General features: G+C 48.8%; 1 protein-coding gene across 3 annotated transcripts in view; it reads left to right on the forward strand.

The window, feature by feature from the left end:
• Positions 1 to 18,053, forward strand: part of MOCOS (molybdenum cofactor sulfurase) — a 194,374-nt gene that overhangs the window by 157,148 nt on the left and 19,173 nt on the right. For 2 of the 3 annotated variants that reach the window (XM_060247821.1, XM_060247823.1), the window contains 3 exons: positions 8,167 to 8,248; positions 14,028 to 14,152; positions 14,828 to 14,933. In XM_060247821.1, the coding sequence (XP_060103804.1) occupies positions 8,167 to 8,248; positions 14,028 to 14,152; positions 14,828 to 14,933 (313 nt within the window). The remainder of the gene's footprint in view (positions 1 to 8,166; positions 8,249 to 14,027; positions 14,153 to 14,827; positions 14,934 to 18,053) is intronic. The other variant, XM_060247822.1, reaches the window with a different exon arrangement.

Below are 18,053 nucleotides of genomic sequence, written 5' to 3' on the forward strand. Positions count from 1 at the left end.
TGTGCTTCACACTCATGGGATAGAGCGCCTGCGCCGATCCCCGAATCGGTACCTAAAAAGCCCGGGATTTTTTCGCGCTCGGCACCAACGGGCATGCGCAGGCGTCCCAACGCGCATGCTCGCCGGCGCTAGAGCAAGGATCCCGCCAGTTCCTTTCTGACCGCTGCGCTGAGAGGATCTCCTTTCGTGTCCACGGTCGGTATAGAAATCTTAGATTGCTTTTTTCCTGTTGTATATAGCTTGTTTGTTATTTTCTTAGTGCAGTTAGTTAGTTAGCTAGTGTTGTTTTTTAAAAAAAGTTTGTTGGACTTGCCCTTTGGGGCTCAGTTTTCCCCCCGTGTTTTCCCCCCTCAGAGACTTTCCTGGGTGGGTTTTTTCCTGGGCGTCTATGGAAAGACGTTGGGTTTTTTTTAAGAGGTGCCGCTTCTATGGGAAGAAGATTGCCCCCCCCCCCCCCCGGACGGCCATTCCCTCTGTCTCCTCTGTCTGGGCGAGGGACATCGCGTCGACTCTTGCACACACTGTCTGAGTTTCTCCAAGCAAACTCGTAAGAATTGAGCGGCGAGGCGTTCGGCGGCGTTGGTCGAGTCGGCACTTCGTCCTCAAAAGATGGCATCGGGCCCGTCGGTACCGATGGGAGAGGCCGCGGCCCCTACGGTCACTGGCTGAGGTTTCGCTGATCAGGACCGAGATGCCAGTTGAGCGTGGGCGTTCCACAAAACGGCCTTCTGAAGGGTCAGTGGACAACCCCGGCTAAGAAGCGTCGGGATGACTCAGGGACCCGATCATCCACGCCGAAGAAGGTGAAATCAAAGGAGAAGCAGAAGAAGAGACCATCCCGCACCCCTTCGCATGACGCTTCAACATCGACAGCTCCACCAAGGAAGATCTTGGTGTTCCCACGTCATAGCCCTTCAGTGTCGAGAGGCAGTGCTTCGCAGCTGCGCCTATCAGCATCGGAGCAAGAGATCGACCTGACTCAGCGCTCCCACTCTTCAGGGTCCAGGCATCGCAGTGAGAGTGACTCGGTCTCAGAGGTGGAGGTGTCGATGCCGATGGAGCCTTTGGCACCGATGGATCAGGCGAGAGGTTGGAGAGAGCTGGAACCGACTACAGTAGCTCATCGCTTCCCACCGCTTCCACCATAGGAGCAGTGCCAATGGCCTCCTTACGCCTATCCCTACCCACCGTACCAATGGTACCCTCCTTGCGAGTTTGCAGACTGGGACCAGCAGTCCGAGGCATCCCATATGTCCAGGCTGTCTCAACACTCTAGAAGGCGTCCTTCAGCATCGATCTCTGTCCCACCTGACAGACGCGCATAGTGGTGGAGGAAGTCCAACCTCGGTCGTCGGTGTCAATCCGGTCGCCCGTCAGAGAGTCAGCGCCTGTGCTCTCAGAACATTCTCTACGCAGAGAGTCTTCATCGTCGGACTCCGAAGTCGGTACCGACAATCCGGACCGGGCTTTGGAACCTTCGCCAGTGTCTCATACGGCTGAGGATCTTCCCATCTAACCATCGGAGGATCTGAAGTCATACGGGGACCTGGTGAAGAGGATGGCACTCTCCCTTTTGCTTCCAGTGACACAGCTGCAACCCGTTGTAGACGATACCGTGTTCGACATCATGCAGCGGGATATGTCTACAGCGGTTGCCCTGCCGGTGATGAAGGTCATCCTACAGGCGCTGAAAGAGCCCTGGGCGAAGCCTGCTTCTACACCCGTGTCATCGAGAAGTTTGGACCATATGTACCGTGTCCAAGAGTCCGGGGCTGAGTTCCTTTTTACACACCCAAAACCCAATTCGGTGGTCGTTTCCTCCTCGTCGAAGGCCCGCAAGACGCACTTCTCTCCACCAGACAACGAGGGAAAGAAGCTGGATAACGTTGGGAGGAAGTTCTACTCTGCTGGGGCACTGGGAGTAAAGGTATCTAACTATGCCGTGTGCATGGCTAGATACCAATACTCAGTGTGGGAACAACTTATCCCCCTCCTGTCTTCCCTGAGTGAGAAGAGGTCGGCTGCAAAAAAGTTGCAGAAGGAAGGCTTTGCTGTAGCCAAACAACAACTGGCTGCAGCAAAGCACATGGTCGACGTCTCAGCAAGGACCATCACTTCTGCCGTCTGCCTCCATCGCCACTCCTGGCTCAGATCCACGGCCCTCCAGCAGGATACCAAGGCCTTCGTTGAAGATCTGCCCTTCGAGGGCAAAGGCCTGTTCAGCTCTACCACCGACAATGCGCTCCAGGAAATGGATAAAAGTATAAAAACTTCCAGGAACCTGGGCGTACCGGCATCTTCCAGAGCTGCGCAACAGAAACAGTGGCACAAGCCTTGGGCAAAGAAGCCGTACCAAAAGTTCTCCCTGGAACAGCAGTTGAGACCTCGCTCTGCTCAACCTGAGAGTAGGTCCCCATACAGGGAAACAACAGAAATCATTACGCTTCAGCACGGACCACCGGCAAGTCCAAGGGCACTCGCCCTCAAAAGCAGGGCCTTTGACTTTCTGGCAGCACGCGTCACTGTCCCCTCTTCCTCTTCGTCCATCCACCTCCGCCCATTCCTGTCTGCCTGGGAGTCCATCACTACGGACAGGTGGGTGCTTTCCATCGTAGCGGAAGGCTACAAAATAGATTTTGCTCAGATTCCGAACCAATCTGTGGTAATTACCACTCCCCCTTCCCCACCTCTGCTGGCGGAGGTGAGCAACCTCTTACAGAAACAAGCCATAGAGAGGGTCCCAATGGAGGCCAGGATGGGAGGCTTTTACTCTCGTTACTGCCTGGTTCCCAAGCGGGACGGGGGTCTAAGACCAATCATGGATCTTCGGAATCTGAACAAATTTATTTTGTACCAGAAGTTCAGAATGTCCACTCTGCAAACAATTCTGTCCCTCATCAACCAAGGGGATTGGATGGCAATGCTGGACCTCAAGGATGCATACTTCCACGTCAGCATCCATCCTGTGTTCAGACGTTTCCTTTGGTTTGCAGTAGGTTCTCAGCACTTCCAGTTCAAGGCTCTTCCGTTCGGTCTGTCCACTGCACCTCGGGTGTTCACGAAGATGATGAGCGTTGTGGCTGCCCATCTCCGGCTTCAAGGGATAGTTGTCTTTCCATACATCGATGACCGGCTCCTTGTGGCAGAGTGGAAAGAGAGTTTGTCATCCCACATTGCCGTCACTCTTCGTCTTCTCGACACCTTCGGTCTGCAGGTCAATTTGGAGAAATCTCACCTTATTCCATCAAGGACAGTTCAGTTCATAGGGGCTTTGCTAGATACGAACCTTCATCGCGCGTTTCTGCCTCATCAGAGAGTGATGGACATTATCAACCTTGTCGAACTTCTGCAGAGTCGAAAGTGGGGCACAGCGCTGCAGCAGATGCTGGGGCTGATGGCGGCGACTACAAGTGTGCTGCTCTTTGCGAAGCTGAGGATGAGAGGCCTACAGCTTTGGTTTCTTTGTCAGTTTTGCCCGTTAAGGGACTCACCTTGAAAGAGGTTTATAATTTCACCTGTGACACTTCAAACACTGCAATGGTGGAAGTCAAGGGACAACATTTGTCAGGGAGCTGCCTTCCATCTACCTGCACCAACTGTGACTATCACAACAGATGCCTCTTTATGGGGTTGGGGGGCCCACATGGACGATCTGTGTGTGGGGAGTCCTTGGCCTTTGAAATTGACTCACTGCCACATAAATTACTTGGAACTGCTGGCAGTTCACTTTGCTCTTCGGTCTTTCCGCCCCATGGTGGCGGGGAAGATTGTTGCTCTGCTAACAGACAATACCACTGCCCTGTGTTACATCAACAGACAGGGAGGGACAGTCTCTCAATGGCTTTGTGCGCTGGCGCTGGATCTGTGGTCGGAGTGCCTGGACCACGACATCTTTGTGAAGGCAGCGCATCTCCCAGGGGTCCTCAACTTGCAAGCAGACTTCCTCAGCAGGGGTGCAGCTTCCCCGCACAAGTGGGAGTTACAGTGGCGCTTCCTTCAACCCGTGTTTCAGCTCTGGGGGTATCCTCAGGTGGATGTCTTTGCCACAGCCGAAAACTGGAAGTGTCCTCTGTTTTGCTCCAGAGGGGGCTCAGATCCAGAGTCATTGGGAGATGGTCTGCTGTTCCCGTGGGAAGGTCAGTTCCTTTATCTGTTCCCACCTATGCCACTACTGACAAGGGTGGTCAACAAAATCGCAAGAGAGAGACCATGCTGGTGACTCTCTGGTGGCCTCGCCAGAACTGGTTCCCGATCCTGCTCCAACTGGCGAGGGGGGGTGTTCTACCAATTTCCAGTGGAACCAGACCTTCTGTCAGCTCAGGACGGTCATGTACTCCATCACAATGTGCCCCACCTGAAGCTGACAGCGCGGTTCATCGACCCTGTGGGTTCTCTAGCAGAGTCCAACATGTTTTCTTGAACAGCAGGAAACTTTCTACCCACGCTTCCTATGATAGGAAGTGGAGGAGGTTTCTGCAGTTCTTAGTTGATCCCTCAGTTTCACCCCAAAGGGTGGGATTGTCGGTAATTTTTGAGTTTTTGTTATCTCTGGTGCATGCTGGCCTTGTTTTTTCTTCCATCAAGGTTTGGCAGCAATTTCTGCGTTCCACGAACCAGTTGAGGGGCACTCTGTTTTTGCACATCCTCATTCTAAGAGGTTTTTGAAGGGTTTGCTTAGGCTTCATCCTCCATCAAGATCACCCCCACAGTTGTGGGATTTGACTTCAGTGTTGGACAGGCCGACTCAACGTCCTTTTGAGCCGATGGCCACATGTTCGTTACAGCTTCTATCTTGGAAGACTGCTTTTTTGGTAGCCATCACATCAGCACACCATGCAGGAGAGTTCACGGCTATGCGTTGTGACTACCCATATCTAGTTTTTCAGGCGGCTGGAGTGTCGTTAGCTCCTGATATTTCTTTTCTCCCCAAGGTGGTTTCTCAGTTCCACCTCAACTTAGAAGTTTGGTTGCCCACTTTTCATCCTACACCTTCCTTGGATGAAGAACGTAGGTTGCATGCTCTAGATGTGAAGCGTGCTTTATTGTTTTATTTAAGTCGCTCCAAGAGTTTTCGTAAGGACCAGCAGCTTTTTGTTTCTTATGCTGCTCCTAAGTTAGGTTCCAGGATCTCGTCTCAGCGGCTTTCAAAATGGCTCACTGAGACTATTAAACTGTGTTATTTGTTGGCTAAGAAGCCGTTACCTGGGCCTATTCGCGGACACTCTACAAGAGTGATGGCGACATCGGTGGCGTTCCTGAAAGGCGTTTCCCGGATGGATGTTTGCAAGGCTGCCACCTGGTCCTCTCCGCATGCCTTTATGAAGCACTATGCACTGATGTGCATGCTCAGCAGAGGACTCATCTGGGAGCTGCAGTGCTGCAAGCTGTTTCTTCCAGTTGACTGTCTTCCCGCCTCCAGGTATGTCTTGCTTGCTAATCTCCCATGAGTGTGAAGCACAGAGACCACGAAGAAGATAGACAGGTTGCTTAACTGTAACTGTAGATCTTCGGGTGGTCATCTGTGCATTCACACTACCCGCCCTCCTTCCCCACTGCTGACGGTCTCCCTCCAGTAGGGGCTTCCAGCGGTCAGGAAGGAACTGGCGGGATCCTCGCTCTGGCGCTGGCGAACATGCGCGTTGGGACGCCTGCTCATGCCCGTTGGTGCCAAGCGCGAAAAAATCCCGGGCTTTTTAGGTACCGATTCGGGGATCGGCGCAGGCGCTCTATCCCATGAGTGTGAATGCACAGATGACCATTCGAAGATTTACAGTTACAGATAAGCAACCTGTCTTTATCCCCCCCTCTCCGCCGTGACACCCCCCCCCTCATTGGAGACATCAGGGTCTGCAGTTCGTGGCATGCAAATGATTCAAAACGTTAATTTGCCCTGTAAAATTATCTTCACTTAACAACATCCAAAAACCATTTGCATTCTCCCCTTAGCTCATTAACCAATGCAGTATTTACATTCCCTCCGTTCATTTTTTTCCTGATGGAAAAATTATATCTGATGCTGCTGGAGTGGATTTTTAAATTCATTCTGTTGAACTCTGAGAAAAATATCCGTGTGGATGTTAAAAATAAACTTTGATATGCCTCGTATTGCATCCTGTGTGCTTATGATCTTGCCTAGTGATTTCTCTCCCCAACCCCCCAAACAACATATTAAAGGATTTCTATTTCCCATCTAGGAATATGTGATTATTATTCTGGTTTCTATCCTCCACAGCTGGTGTTTAAAAGTATCAGCCCACATTCTCGTGAATGGGAGACGGCGGAACTGCGATCAGGCAGTTTCTCAAACGTTGCAGCCCTAGAACATTTGTGCCAATCCCAGTGTGCGTGAGATACTCAGGGAATAAAGTTACTAAAAGCTGAAATTGAATATTGCCATATGTGCTTAAGGTATCGAGGTCATAGAAACAGTTGCTGGGTTGTCATATAATTATCATCTGGAGCCACCTGCAGGTTATATGTTTCTCTACAAAAATGATATCAAGTTTGACATGGTACAGATGTAGGTTCCCTATTGACCTTAAGTTGCCAGTTTGGAGGCAGCTGTAAGAATGCCGCCTTCCCCCTCCTTCCTCCCCCCCCCCGCAATGGAGATCATAGAATCGTAGAATTGTAGAGTTGGAAGGGAATTGTAGAGTTGGAAGAGTTGGGGGGGGGTGACTGCCTGGGGCACGATGTGCCCTCGGCTGCCACTGGCTGTGGTGGAAGAGGGGGGTCGCGCCGGCTGGAGGTGAGTGCGAAAACGACCTTTGTCTTTTTTGCTGTTAGTATGTTCTAAGATTTTTGTCTTCAGTTCTTCCTGTGCAGAGGTGAGCTGATGATGCATTGTGTCAATATTTTGTTCCTGATTAGTGGACTTTTCAAGAACAACTTAGTTTCTGTGGCCTATTTCTTGATTGGTTTCATATATTTCGTATTCTTCATGTTCCTCCTTTGTGGTTTCTTATTTTTAGTCTTATTATTTACTATATTTATATCCTGCTTTTCTCCCTGGTGGTGATCCAAAGCAGCTTACAACACCCCCTCTTTCTCCATTTTATCTTCACAACAACCCTGTGAAGTTAGGCTGAGAGTACGCAACTGGCCCAAGATCAGTCAGCTTTCAGGGCAGAGTGGGGATTCAAATCTGGGTCTCCCAGATTCTGACTGAAACTGTAACCTCTGTACCGTTCTGGCTGTCATAACCCTGGTAATCTTGGCAGCCTGATCAGCAGTTACCCAGTTATCCATGCACATGAGTTGCTAAACCATAGTTAGTTCTGACAAGAGGGGACACACTTGTTCTAGCGGAGGAGAAAGGGAGCCAGTTCCAGGAATGGGTTCTCAATTTCCAAACCGTAGTTTTCAGGGAGCCAGTGTAGATCTGTGTATACAGCTTTAAGTCTTGCTAGAAAACAGGGGTATCACAAGCCAGAAATTCTTGCACACAGAAATAAGTCTACAAGGACCTCTCAGAGGGGGAGCAGAGCAGTGGTGTCTCATGTTAGGGGAGTTGAGTGGGCAAACCTCAAAACTGAGCTGCACCTCAATGTGTATTTCGGTACATCTTTTCATAAGTCACAGCCCAGTTTATCAGATAGGTATGCAACAGAATTCTTTTTGCCAGCCACGCCCAAGTGCAGTCAGTGTTTCTGAACAAACAGCTCAGCTTGTGATCTGCCGGTGGCCCCCATCCCTCACAGATCCCTAGGGCACACGGGCCAAGAATCCTGCTCAACAGAAACGCCCGAGTAGAACTTTGGTTGCAGCCATCTGTCTCCAGTGCTTGGATCACCCTGGTTGGATTGGAGTTTGTTGATTATTTTATCTAAAACATCTATTAGCCACCTCTCCTCCTTACAGAGCTCTAGGCAGCTTACAACATAGATAAAATACATAAAAACATCAACACAAAAATTCAAAATCACAATTCAGGACTGCTGGTAAACTTAACCAAACGTGTTCTTAAATCAAACCCACTTTCACTGCCTATTAAAGGTCAAAAGTGAGGGGGTGGGGCACTCCTCCCCGGGGAGGTGGTTCCACAATCGTGGCGGGGGGGGGGGGGCTGCCTCCAACACGGCCCTCTTTCATGTATTATTATAAGAATTACTGGTAACAAAGGCATGTCTGCTTTGCTGAAACCTTTTCCTTTCCCTCTCCATACAGGGATGGATCTGATCTCTGTATCTTTAGAAGAAGACGGTGGAACACCAGCTCCTATTTGCCAAAGCAAAGTCTGCTCACATAGGTAAGAGGAGACAGGTATACACAAGGGAGGGAAATCACAGGGTTTGGATTAATTTAAATGGGGGGGGGGATTCTCTTGTGAATGTGTGTGTGTGTCGTGTGTGCTAATAAGTCACTGCTGACTGACGGTGACCTCAGCAAGGGGCTTCCCGAGCCATGTTTTTCCTTTGCAAAGTCTCCCTTCCAGGTAGCGATCCTGCTTCGCTTCTGAGATCTGATAAGTTCAGGCTGTGCCTAAACTGGGCTGTGATTTATGAAAAGATAAGTTCCTTCCCCTGTGGAGCTTTTGGTATATTTTAATTGAGAAAGCACCATTGAAATCAATATAGTTCCAGTGGTTTAGTAAAAACAGAACAGATGCAGTTTCTGAGGGTAGCTGTGTCGGTCTGCAGTAGAGCAGCTGGAGTCAAGTTTCCCTTTGTGTTCACCCTAGGGTTGCCAACCTCCAGCTGGCACCTGGAGATCTCCCGCTCAGGGCTTTTTTTGTAGCAGGGATTCCTTTGCATATTAGACCACACCTCCTGATGTAGCCTGTCCTCCAGGAGCTTACAGGGCTCTTAATACAGGGCCTACTGTAAACTCCAGGAGGATTGGCTACATCAGGGAGGTGGGGCCTAATATGCAAAGGAGTTCCTGCTACAAAAAAAAAAGCCCTGCTCCTGCTATTACAACTGATCTCCAGACAACCGTGATCAGAAAATGGCTGCTTTGGAGGGTCTATGTACCCTCTATGGTCTTGTACCCTGGGGAGGGCCCTCCCCTCCCCAAGGTCCTCCCCCCAAATCACCAGGGATTGACAAACCCAGAACTGGCAACCCTACTCTGTGTCAAGTCTGCTATAATTTCTGTGTGTAACTAAGTTACTTCTTTGGTTCAGGAAAAGGATCCTGGGTAAAACCACACTGTATGCCAATGCTGCTAGCTCGAACTTTCCTTTCCCCCCTCCCACCCTTTGTTATGTAGCAATGCTTTGAAATGGGAATATGGGAACAAGATTGTAGAGCCTTCTCAGAGGAGCGTGGGGGAAGCTGGTGCCAAGAAGACGCTCAAGGCCGACTCAGGCCTGAGAACGAAATAGTAACATCAGTGTGTGAATGTGCCCTGCAAAGAATGCCCCTCCCTTAAGAATCCCTTTGATGTATACCTTATATGATTGCTTTGTTTGTATACTCGCCAGTCTTTCAACTTCGTTCTATAGTCCAACAACATGTTACAATAAACTAGAAACTTTTATCAAAAAGGTCTCGTTATTGAAACATCAGACTTGACACTCTGCTCACCAGAGTAGGGGATGGAGGGGTCGGGTTGCCAGCCCTGTGTTGAGAAACTCCTGGGGATTTGAGAGAGGAGCCTGGGGAGGGCAGGAACCTCAGTGGGGGACAATACCGTAGAATCCACCGCCCAAAGCAGCCATTTTCTCCAAGGGAACTGATCTCAGTGGTCTGGAGATAAGCTGTAATTCTGCAGGATCCCCAGTCCCACTGGGGGGCTGGCATCCCTAGGGAGGGAGTTCCGCAAGCAGGCCCGTAGCTGCAGTGGGGGCCAGGCCACTCCATTCAACCCCCACTCCCATCTGTAGGGCCCCTCCATTGGTGACAGGACCCAAGGAAAAGGAAGCAGTGGTGGGAGCGGTGCTGAGCGAGGCACCGACAGAGGGAAGAGGAGCTGGAGCTGCCGTTGCGGAGCCCTCAGAGGCCCTAGTGCTTGCTGCCGGCCCCCCTTTTCCTCTCATGGGGAGAGAGGAGTTGGGCGGGTGAGCAGCTGACTGACTGGGGCATTTGGAGAGGGGAAGGGTGCCATCTCAGCTGCCACTGCCCAAGATGGATGAGGGGGTGCATGGGGGCATGCATCCTTGTTCTGAGGGGGCATGTGTGGAGGGAGAGGGCTTTCCCCTTCAGTTTAACTGTTGAGGGGGGGGAGGGAGGAAGGGAAGCCCGTATATGTTTGGCAGCTGCTGCTGCTGGGGCCAGGCTGGTCGCTGGGTGGAAGAAGCAGCCAAGCCCCACGGCTCCCCTACCAAAATTTTTATCCCCTCTAAAATTTTCTGGCTATGGCCCTGTCAGCAATGCATAATGCCACGGAGTCCCTTCTCCAAAGCATCCATTTTCTCCAGAGGAACTGATGAGCTATAGTTCCATGGGATCCCCGGGGCCCACCTGGAGGCTAAAATCCCTGCAAACCAGATCAAGATCGGCTGCAGGCTCCCATTCTGGAGAGAAGAGAGTATTGCCCACCAGGCCAAAAGAATCTAAACTCTGAACAATCCTTAGCAGTTTCTTAGTCGAAAGTGGAATCTGCTGCAGTGAAAAGCACGCAAACGTACACAACCACAAGACCTGGCCAGCCCCAGACCGGCAAATGCTGCCGCAAGAAGCCAGATGCAACCGCCTTGGTTTTAATCAGTGATTTTGCCTTTCGAATCCCTCGCGGCTTCTCTGGACTCAGTACCAATGCAAGTGGCATTTGATCCCCAGGGGATCGATAGTCAGACTCTGTCCTTGTTTCTCACTCTATAAATTACCCAGCCGGTGGGACCAGCTGTACGGCATGAAGACTAAATTTGTTCATGACAAAATAATGGAGGCACAGCTTTACAGCCGGGGTAGTATCTGGAAGAGGGGGGGGAAACAGAGCCTGTTTTTATAAATGTGCTGATGTGCCAAATGAAATGTAATGCTGACAAATGTAAAGTAATACTAAAGGAAAATGTGTGCAGGACTGGAATAAATAGGCCCAGGCTGCTGCAGAAGGACTTTCAAAGGACCTTGAAGCGCCCCAGGACGCATTTTGGGAAACGTGGGGATTGATCCTCCCAACCTGAGCACTTCCAGCCATCTATTGGGTTATGAGGGCTTTAATTAGGGGTGTCAAACTCATGAGGGCCGGATCTGACATAAATGAGACCTTGTTGGGCTGGGCCGTGTGTGTCCTGAACTGTAATGCCAGATAGCAGACACAGACACACAGTTAAAAGATTTTTAAAAAAAAAAAAAAAAAACAACAACCTTAAAATAGAACATGCTTAAAACATTAACATTCTTGCAATATTTTGTTTATATAATAGTCTGTGATAATTGACACTTCTTGCTCTGAATTACTGCATCAAAAACTGGGGACAATGTCTGTGCTGTAGCAATCTTGAGTATGCTGCTCGGGTGTTGCTCAGGTGTGTATCTGTAAGTTGCAAACCTACTTTTGATTTGCTCATGGGCCTGATAGGACCCATCTGGGGGCCTGATCCATCCCTTGGGTCGTATGTTTACTGGCTTAAACCCTTTTAGTGAATTTCTTCTCCTTCAATTAGAGGAGGGTCATTTGATCTCCCTGACCCTTTAGGCAGAAGAACGGCCAGTACTGGCTCTCCATGAATATGGCCAGTAAAAAAGAGGAGAGGCCGAGAAGATGCCTGCCAAGCTAATGAGGGCCTCCCACACCAGTCTGTTTAATTAACCTTGCAAATGCTGAGAGTTTGACGACCTCCTGAGAACCATAACAAGCAATATCGTAGCAGTGTGAAAAGCTGATCTGGGGGAAAGGCCCAGCGTCTCTAAAGGCTAAAGGGAATTTCCACATTCAAAGGCAATAAGCCTCTGAATACCAGGAAGTGACATTGGAAAAGGCCTCGGCCTAACGCCTTGTTGTTGGACCCCTAGAATAACTGGTGGCTGCAGTGTGTGAGACAGGATGCTGGACGAGATGAGCTACTAGTCAGATCCTCATGGGCTCTTCTTCTTATAGACGGCTTTTAAAGGGGATTAGACAGATTCATGGAGGAGAGGTCTGTCAGTGGCTACCAGCTATCATGTCTAAAGGGAACGTTCATGTTCAGCGGTGGTCAGCCTCTGGATCCCAGTGCCAAGAGGCATCATCAGGGAAAGCCTCAGCCTCCACACCCTGTTGCTGGACCTCCAGAGGAACTGGTTGGCTACTGTGTGAGACAGGATGCTGGACCAGATGGACCATTGGGCTGATCCAGCAGAGCTCTTCTAATAATATTGGATAACATTAAAAGTAATTATTTCCCCATCCCTTTTGTGATTCTCCTCCCCTTCCCCCACATCTAAGTCTTTTAAAAATGTCTTTATTTAATTTATAGTGCCTCTCTGTGCTCTTAGAAATCCTCTTCTTGGTTGTGGAAATCACATTTGTGAATAATCTTTTTTGACTTTTCTGTTGTAATTTTTAATAAAAGAAAAATGGTTCAGTAAATAATTTATTTTTTTTTTACAAAAGTATAGCAAATAAAAGAAGGCAGCTTTACATCCGATCTTTGCAATGTGGGATTCGATTCAGAAAGAAAATGCCCCTTCTCAAAAGCGAGAGCCATATCCATTCTCTGAGACTGGCAGGTGCCCACCTCACCCCTCCGTGTTGGGCAGGGTGCCGCCCTGTCTGGAACCTCCTCCTTGATACTGGGGTTATTGTCACCTGGGGGCTTCAGCTGGACCCCTCTTTCTAAACTTCCACACATCCCCTCTCATTTCCATACCTCCTTTGCTTTGGAACCTTTGTTGAACCTAATGGTCTAAAAATCCTGCAGTTATAGTTCTAAGCCCCAGACTTCTGTTTCCGTCTTCCATCTGACTGTTCCTGTTTGTTTAAGGACAGTCCACGCAAGCGATATGATTTCCTGAGCATCTTGGTGGGGCGCCTAGGAGAAAAGCAATTTCCTTGAAAGTTAAAGCTCCGCCTGTCGATGTCAGGCGAATTGGGTCTCCCAGCTTAATTTCCTACTCAAGATTAGGACTTTAAAAGGTGGTGGCTTCAGAGAACAGCTGAAGCATCAAGATACAAGGGAGGCGCGTGATTGTCTGTTACACCTTGTTCACTTCTATTTCACAAACACCTCTCCGAAGAACTCAGACAAGTGATATTCCTGACCAAAGGAAGGTTGGTAATTAATTTAAATCCACGTTCCCCGCAGGAATGTCACTGAACAGCCCAAGATATCAAACAGCTGCTGTTGGGTTCTATGCAACCAAAAAACCCCTCCTCTTGATCTTGATAGTTCAGATTCCTTTATAAACCGAAAAAAACTGTTCATCTTGGCACCACCTGATCTCAAGAGACTATGTTTTGAGATCTCTGTGGCCATTTCAGGGGTTGCTAGGCAACTGGTAACCAGCACAGCAGAGGATTCCAGGCCTCTCTTAGTGTCAGTGCACAGGAAAGGGGGAGAGAAACAGACAAAATATAAGAAAGACTGTTAATTAAGATGCTCTGTAAATTAGAACAAACAACGCTCATGATTAACAGAACACTTTCACATGTTGGAAGTGGGGACACTGAAAAACTGTCTCCTTCTGCATGTCCCTGTGTATCAACTACCCCTCCGGGTGGCCATCTGGCATCAGCCAGAGAGCCCCCGGGGCCTTTTCTGTCATGGCTCCAGCTCTGTGGGAGGGGCTGCCCGAAGAGATGAGATAGATCCCCCTCTTTGGAGGTCTTTAGGTGGTGCTGTGAGGCCTGCATGTTGCCAGTGTTCTGGAGGGATTTTGAGTGGTAGGCAGGCATCTTTGAAAGGGGGGGAAGAGAATTTGGGATTTGCTGTTTTATTTCTGGTTTTAACTGAAAATGTTTTAAACTATTATTGCAAGCCACCTTGAACCATAAAGAAAGGTGGGATACGAATGTTTTAATGAGTAATAAATAAAAATTGACGTGTGAACTTACATCATAGGTGGTTGCAGGCATAAGAGATGTTTGATTATACCTCGCCTCTAAGCCAGGAATGAAATGGATGACTGAATGCTGCTTCCTCTTCTACTTTTCCCTCGTAGAGTGCAAACCTACAGCTGTGGAGGCAGATTGGCGGCTTGGTTTTCAGAGTTTCTCGGCCGACAGTGCTACCTGATCAGGCAGTGCTCGGACTCCCAAAGAAATGCAAAACAGAAACATGAAAAGGGTATAAATATTTTGCATGGCAATTAGGAAATGGATCGCCTGACAGTGCAAATGTGAAATGTCAGCATGACTTATGTGCTGTGTCATAGATTAAAGTCCGAATTGCCCCAGTGATACGGAATGTATGGCATATACAAAAGATGTACGTGGTAGACTGCCTTCTGTAGTCTTTCAATACTGCCTATGGATTTTTGTACTAAGTCCTCCTTGTCCGTATCCCACAATGTGTAATTCTACTGACCCATGGGGTGACGTCACATCGTGATGTTTTCTTGGAAGACTTTTTATGGGGTGGCTGGCTAAACAGGGAGAAAGGCAGAGGGAGGACTCTGAAAGGTTGGAACAGATATGGTGCAGCAGCTGGTTCGAGTGCTTTTCTGTGTAAATGTTCCATACATGCCCAGCGGTATCTACATGCATGTACACATGTGCAACATTAAAATACCAGCAGCTGCCTGCCTGATCACTGGCATGCTGTTGCTAGGCTCAGGCAGGCAGCTGGCTGCATAAGGTATAAATATGACTGTGCAGGCATGGAATTGTTTACACCTGTAAGCATTTAACCTATAGCCCGGATCACATCTATTCTGCCATGAAGATGACACCAGAATAAGATCTGAATTCTTCCAGTTTGCTTGCCATTCCTAACCATCTCCTTGTGTGGGATATATTTCAGGAGAAACAGCTGTCATGGCTGCCTCACTCTCTTTGGTAAATGAAGCCCAGTATCTCCTGATAAATCAAACAAGCGTTTTACAACTCAGTGATCAGATCACTTCAAGGTAAGTGCTTCCTCTTCTAAAATCATGCCTTTCCTGAGATTTGTTATTTTTATCTTTCTCACAAACGAGACTTATTTTCGTTTATCTGTCTCATTCCTCCCTTTCTTCATGCTTGTATGGAAACTAGACATCTCCATATTCACGGTGGCCAGAAAACTCCTTATTCTGCAGTCCCCAGTTCTTCGGCTGGGAAAGTTGTCAGTAAGATGCTGGGTATTTTTCTTCCCTGTGTCATAATACGGAGATGGGGCAGAGGAAGGCTCGACCTCTTTAAAACTACAGGCTTTTAAAAGGCTGTTTTAGCAGCTACTTAAGGAAGTTCTGTCCTCTGTAAGAACAAAAGGGTTAGAAATCAAAAAGAGGAGTTTGGAGGGTAGAGAGAAACTATGGTTTCTTACTTATCTTGGGAGCTTTTAATTTCTTGGGTTCTTCGTGTCCAGTAGATAGGATGGGACACTGGGTTTATCCTTTGGGTAAGACAGTTATCCTTTTGCTATTCAGAATGAATGGGTCTTGATGCTGTCCCATCTACGGTGTGATGCAGGAACATCACCTTTCAGTAAACCTGAGGGCCAAAGAGTTTATCCCTTACCTGAGAACAGCTGCCTGTCTGAGTAAACATTTCTGACCTTGATAGTTCTGATGGTTTGATTCAGAATAAGGCAGCTTCCGTGTGGGACAAGATATATTGCAAAATACAAATCCAAGGAAAAGAAGGGATGAAATTACAAAGACAAATCTTCAAAGCCCAGTATGCTAGGCTTCGTTTACACACGCACAATCCACGATTGTAGCAACTAATGGGTGGCTACTGTGAATGGGCCAGCCCAGACAGAAAGTTTGTTATCCCTTCAGACACGATGGATTTCAGTCAGATCACATGTTTGACTGCCAGCCTTTCAGCATAGTGTAATCAAGGGACAGTCACCCTCTTATTTGTGTCCAGCCATCAGGCCTCCGATTCAGTGGGAGCTCACAGGAGTGCAGCTCCTGAACCTTTCTGAGAGTTCCACCTCCTTGTCCACTGAATAGTAGGTGCAGCTGCATAACAATCCCTGGATGAGCTCCACCACCTGTTTTTCTATAAAACGACCCCTGCCAGCCATACATAACTTACTGCTGCGGGAAACTTCTGGATGTTCAGTTTGGTGTAGTGGGTTAAGTGCGCCGACTCTTATCTGGGAGATCAGGGTTTGATTTCCCGCTCCTCCACTGCAGCTGCTGGAATGGCCTTGGGTCAGCCATAGCTCTCACAGAGCTGTCCTTGAAAGGGCAGGTGCTGCGAAACCTCTCTCAGTCCCACCCACCTCACAGGGTGTTTGTTGTGGGAGAGGAAGGTAAAGGAGATTGTGACCTCTCTAAGACTCAGATTCAGAGTATAGGGTGGGATATAAATCCAATATCTTCATCTTCAACATCTTCATTTGAAAGGTTTAAAAAAAAAAAAGATTTTGCTTTATAATGAGGAGCCATGTTGGAAGGAAGCAGAGGACTCTTGGGCATGCTTTTGTCCTGCATCAGTCTTGTGTTTGGGCTGCGCTCAGTTCCCTGAAGATTTGGTTGTGATCCTGGGGTGTAGCTGACTTGCATTTGAGGAATGTACTGTACCTGTCTTCACTTGTTTGACCCAGGTCAGAATCCCCAGGCAGAAGATGTTTGCCAGGATCTTTCTGTTTGTGATGTCTGCAGTACCAAAGAAGAAGCAAGCCCCTCCCCTGCAGCCACCCATTTTGTTAGTCTTTAAGATGCTTCTGGACTCTGCCTCTTTTCTTCTGCTGCAGACGAACTAACCCTGCTGTCCACCTTAAACAATGCCAAAAGTTCGCTTGTCGCTGTCCTCGTGTACCAAAGAAGAAGTGACCAGCGACTCACGAAAGCTGCCACCCATTTCGTTAAGTCTTTAAGATGCTTCTGGACTCTTGCTCTTTTCTACTGCTGCAGACAGACTAACTCTGCTACCCGTCTTGCACAGTACCAAAGCTTCGCTTGTCACTGTCCACATGCAAATTGCAGGTGGGTTAACCCATTCTTAACTGGCTTTTCTGCTTTAGGACAGAACAGAGATTCATGGTATGTCCAGTTTCCTCCCCCCCCCCCCCCCCCCCGGCTTTTGCTTTGTGTACTCTAACTTCTCTGTTACAAGTTTCTTGGCAAAGGTTAAACAGACTAATTAAATTCTTTAATGATAGAATACAGAGCTTCAAAGGACACAGTTTGTTCTGGGACTCAAATAACAACCACTGTGTAAAAAATGTTAATAGCAATACTTATAAAACTGTTTCAGCCTTCTTGCTGGAAGTGGTTGAGAATGTAGGTTCAGTAAAATCCCCTGAGGGATGAAAGTTCATTGAAAGCGACTTTGCGGGTTCTTTGTGAAGCCATGGGGGTGGGAGCTTGAATGGGACCAGCGCCAAAGTCCTAGCCCCAAGAAGGGCAAACGGGCACTTGGGGAACTGCGATGGTGCTGTGCCAAGAGAACTGGGCTCGGAAGGGGGGGCATGATCTGGTCCAAATCGCTGCTCAGTTGTGAACTGCACTGGGGGCCTCGGGGCAAGTCACTCCTCCCCTCATTTCAGCAGCTCATTGGTGGTGAGCAGGGCCAGATTAACCATTAGGCATAGTAGACACTGGCCTATGCGCCCTGTGTCTTTAGGGGCCCCAGACTTGCTCTCCCCGCCCCCTTGGTTTTCTCCCTGCTTGCAGCCCTCCCAGCCTCCACGTGCAGCCAGCAACTGAGCTGCTCTTTGCCCGATCTGCCTGGTGCAGCTGCTGGCGTAGGTGCCAAGTTTGCCTCTCTCTGCCTCTCCCCTGCAGCTTTGTCAAAGGGGCTTTTGAAAAAGGGCCTGCAGTCTGCAGTGGGGAGCTGCGGGGTGGGCATTTCGACTGAGACAGTTTGCAAGGGGGCTCCCGAGATTTCAGCTACCTAGGGGCCTCCACAGGGTTTAATCCGGCACTGGCAGTGAGGCTGGAATGCTGCTTTGAGCTCCTCTAAGGCAGGCAGGGCCAGCAAGGGGATTGCTCTGCTCTGCGCCCTTCATCTTTTAGGCTGGTCTCTGCTTCAGGAAGTTCAATTCTCTGATTTTTGGTTTCTGTTTGCTTCTATTATCCTCTTTCCTGTTC

The sequence above is a fragment of the Heteronotia binoei genome, chromosome 10, assembly GCF_032191835.1.
Source record: "Heteronotia binoei isolate CCM8104 ecotype False Entrance Well chromosome 10, APGP_CSIRO_Hbin_v1, whole genome shotgun sequence".
Lineage (NCBI taxonomy): Eukaryota > Metazoa > Chordata > Lepidosauria > Squamata > Gekkonidae > Heteronotia > Heteronotia binoei.